Source organism: Arachis stenosperma, chromosome 1 (genome assembly GCF_014773155.1).
Source record: "Arachis stenosperma cultivar V10309 chromosome 1, arast.V10309.gnm1.PFL2, whole genome shotgun sequence".
NCBI classification, from domain to species: Eukaryota; Viridiplantae; Streptophyta; class Magnoliopsida; order Fabales; family Fabaceae; genus Arachis; species Arachis stenosperma.
The window spans coordinates 22,530,517-22,534,458 of NC_080377.1; the positions used below are offsets into that span (position 1 = coordinate 22,530,517).

Consider the following 3,942-nt stretch of genomic DNA (forward strand, 5'->3'; position numbering starts at 1 on the left):
CGATGGTCCAAGTCGCGAGGCACAAGATTTTGCCGATCTTCTTGCGGATGGAGCGGAGGAATTATATCCCGGCTGCTCGAAATACTCAAAGTTGTCTTATCTGGTGAAATTTTATCACATTAAGTGTATGTGCGGGGTGAGTGGCAAGGCTATGTCGATGATCTTGGACTTATTGTGGGATGCATTCGAGAAAGCCAAACTCCCATCCACTTTCTATGAAGCGAAGAAAACTATACGAAAGTTGGGGATTGAATACAAAAAGGTTGATGCATGCCCGAATGACTGCATATTGTATCGGGGTGATGATGAAGACACGACCAAATGCAAGTAGTGTGGGACTTCACGATGGAAGCAAAAAACGCGAAAGGATTCCGTTACGAAACTCAAAATACCGGTCAAGAAGAACGGAAAGCCTCTCCCAGCAAAAACTTTCCGTTACTTTCCTCTTATACCACGACTGCAACGGTTATTCATGTGTAGCAAGACTTCAATTGACATGGTATGGCATAAAGAGTCTGATAATAATGATGGGTACTTGAGGCATCCAAGGGACGCTGAAGCATGGAAAGAATTTGATGCAAAGTATCCATGTTTTTCCTACGATCCGCGCAATGTTCGTTTAGCTTTAGCTAGTGACGGATTTAATCCTTTCAAAAATATGAGTACAAAGTATTCCATTTGGCCTGTGATTCTTATTCCGTACAATCTTCCTCCATGGCTTTGCATGAAACAAACATCTTTTATCATATCTATGATTATTCCCGGTCCTAAAATGCCGAGTAATGACATAGATGTATATTTGGAGCCCTTGGTGGATGAGTTGAAGCAATTGTGGGATGGTGTTGAAACTTATGATGCTAATAAGAGGACCACTTTCAAGATGCGTGCGGCGCTAATGTGGACTATTAGTGATTTTCCGGAGTTGGGAAATTTATCTGGATGGAACACGTACAGTGGGTTAGCATGTCTGACTTGTAATGTGGACGCTAAGCCTCAGCGACTGACATTCAGTCAAAAATGATGTTACATGGGCCATCGCCGCTTCTTGACTCAGAGCCATAAATATAGACTAGACCGTAGTCAATTTGATGGACAAGCTGAAAGCAGGGATCCACCGAAGAAGTATTATAGAACAGATGTCTTAAGTCAGCAGTGTAACATGCAAGTATCGTTTGGGAAGACCTCAACTCTGACAGCCAAAAGAAGACGCATTGGTGAAGATGTAGATCAAGATGACTCGTATTGGAAAAAGAGGAGTGTGTTCTTTGATCTCTCGTACTGGAAGGATCATATATTGCGTCATAACCTTGACGTGATGCACATAGAGAAAAATATTTGTGACAATGTGGTCTTCACTATCTTAAATGATAGTGTCAAATCAAAAGATAATCTTAAAGCTCGCAAAGATTTACAAAGCATGGGCATAAGGCCTGAATTGTGGCCGGACGAAGGTGGTAAATATTCTTCAGCAATCTTCACAATATCGAATCCACAGAAGGATGTATTCCTGAAGACTCTACAGAACGTGGTCTTTTCAGATGGTAACTCAAGCAATATTGCTCGTTGTGTTGACATCCGGCAGCGCAAGTTGTATGGGTTGAAGAGTCACGACTGCCACATTCTAATTGAACAATTATTTCCAATTTTGGTGAAGAATGCATTGCCGAGTCCGGTATCGACTGTGATTGCGAATCTGTCCTCATTTTTCCGAGAACTCTGTGGAAAGGCTGTAAATCCTATGCAGCTTGGTGCCCTTCAGAATCATGTTGTGCAAACTTTGTGTCAGATGGAAATGATTTTTCCTCCATCCTTCTTCACTGTCATGGTTCACCTTACGATGCATCTCGTTGATGAACTGAAACTTGGTGGCCCGGTACTTTATCGGTGGATGTATCCAATAGAAAGGTTAGCTTTCGACTAAACACATTTAAGACCTTTTTTTTCAATTTCGTTACGTATTTACTAAGCATTATGTCGTATTTATGTAAAAGGTACTTAGGACGATTGAAGCAATATGTGCGTAACAGGGCACAAGCAGAAGGCTCAATTGCGGAGGGCTATTTATCCGAGGAGATTTTGATATTCTGCTCCAGATATTTGAATAATATTGAGACTAGAATCAACCGACCAGCGCGAGTTGACGATCAACCTGTTGATATTACAATCAATACAGGAAGTACTATGTTTCCAGAAATGGGAAAAGCTTTAGGGGCTGTTTCACATTTTGTACTGACCCTAATGGAAAGAGATCAGGCACATCGTCATGTGCTAGTCAATTGTGAGGCCGTCGCTCCATTTATTGAGTAAGTATGCACATATAACCCATTTCAAACACTCGGTCATTGGACTAATTTCTTGTTATGTCGTAAAGTACATTTAGGGCAGAAACCAAGCAAAAATTATGGGATCAAACAAGGTTGCAATCTAAGATAGACTGTGTTGTGCATGCAGAATTTTCTCGCCGGTTCAAGCGTGAGGTTCGTGAAAATTTAATCTGACCAACTTATTTGTGCCCTAGAATTATAAATTATGAATTCCATTGTTTGATATGAACAAACTATAATTTATGGTGCTAGGTTCGGATAGACAGTACTGTACATTCGAAAGAAATGAAGTTGCTGGCATGTGGTCCCATGCTTTAGGCAAGACGTTTTGGGGCGTACAACGTCAATGGGTACAAGTTTAGAACTATCACAAAGGAAGACGGGCTGAAAACACAAAATAGTGGAGTTTATGTCTCATCCAATATAAGAAGTTATGCCAGCATGCATGACAATAGAGTGGCTATTGGTAGTGTTCCATATTATGGAAAAATTGTGGACATAATCGAACTGAACTACAGCTACCATTTCACAGTGGTTTTGTTCAGATGTATTTGGGCTGATACAACTACGGGCAGAGGAATCAAACAAGACCATCTGGGCCTTACCAACGTTAATTTCACTCGTCCAATTCACATCGGTGATCGAGAAGAGGATGAACCTTACATATTGGCATCAGAAGCTCATCTCGTGTACTATTGATGAGCGGATAATTTGTATACTTTTTGGCATTGTTTTTAGTATGTTTTTGATATCTTTTAGTTAGATTTTAGTACATTTTTATTAGTTTTTATTTAAAATTCACTTTTCTGGACTTTACTATGAGTTTGTGTGTTTTTCTGTGATTTCAGGTATTTTCTGGCTGAAATTGAGGGACCTGAGCAAAAATCTGATTCAGAGACCAAAAAGGACTGCAGATGCTGTTGGATTCTGACCTCCCTGCACTCGAAGTGGATTTTCTGGAGCTACAGAAGCCCAATTGGCGCGCTCTCAACGGCGTTGGAAAGTAGACATCCAGGGCTTTCCAGCAATATATAATAGTCCATACTTTGTCCAAGATTTGATGGCCCAAACCCGCGAAGCAATCCGGCCTCAGGAATTCCAGCGTTAAACGCCGGAACAGGAATAAAAGTTGGAGTTAAACGCCCAAACTGGCATGGGAGCTGGCGTTTAACTCCAGAAAAGGTCTCTACACGAATTTCCTTGATTGCTCAGCCCAAGCACACACCAAGTGGGCCCGGAAGTGGATTTTTATGTCATTTACTCATTTCTGTACACCTTAGGTTACTAGTTTACTATTAATAGGACCTTTTACTATTGTATTAGTAGACTTTGGTAGCTATCTTCACTTTTATGCTATCTTAGATCTTTGGGAGGCTGGCCATTCGGCCATGCCTGGACCTTATGCTTATGTATTTTCAACGGTGGAGTTTCTACACACCATAGATTAAGGGTGTGAAGCTCTGCTGTACCTCGAGTATTAATGCAATTACTATTGTTCTTCTATTCAATTCCGCTTGTTCTTTTACCAAGATATCACTTGTTCTTCAACATGATGATGGTGATGATTGACGCCCATCACCACTCTCACCTATGAACAAGGTGACTGACAACCATTCTT

General features: G+C 40.9%; 1 protein-coding gene across 1 annotated transcript; it reads left to right on the top strand.

Moving 5' to 3' along the window:
* Positions 1 to 1,027: 1,027 nt before the first annotated feature.
* On the top strand, positions 1,028 to 3,023 carry LOC130976432 (uncharacterized). The gene is made up of 3 exons (XM_057901302.1): positions 1,028 to 1,905; positions 1,992 to 2,226; positions 2,643 to 3,023. Exons 1-3 carry the CDS (start codon positions 1,028 to 1,030, stop codon positions 3,021 to 3,023), a joined length of 1,494 nt encoding a protein of 497 aa, XP_057757285.1.
* Positions 3,024 to 3,942: the final 919 nt, after the last annotated feature.

Coding starts and splice junctions, on each gene's coding strand:
- LOC130976432 (XM_057901302.1), top strand. CDS start 1,028: ATGGGCCATCGCCGCTTCTTGACTCAGAGCCATAAATATAGACTAGAC. Junction 1,906..1,991: donor TGGATGTATCCAATAGAAAG/GTTAGCTTTCGA, acceptor TTTATGTAAAAG/GTACTTAGGACGATTGAAGC. Junction 2,227..2,642: donor TAGGGGCTGTTTCACATTTT/GTACTGACCCTA, acceptor CCCATGCTTTAG/GCAAGACGTTTTGGGGCGTA.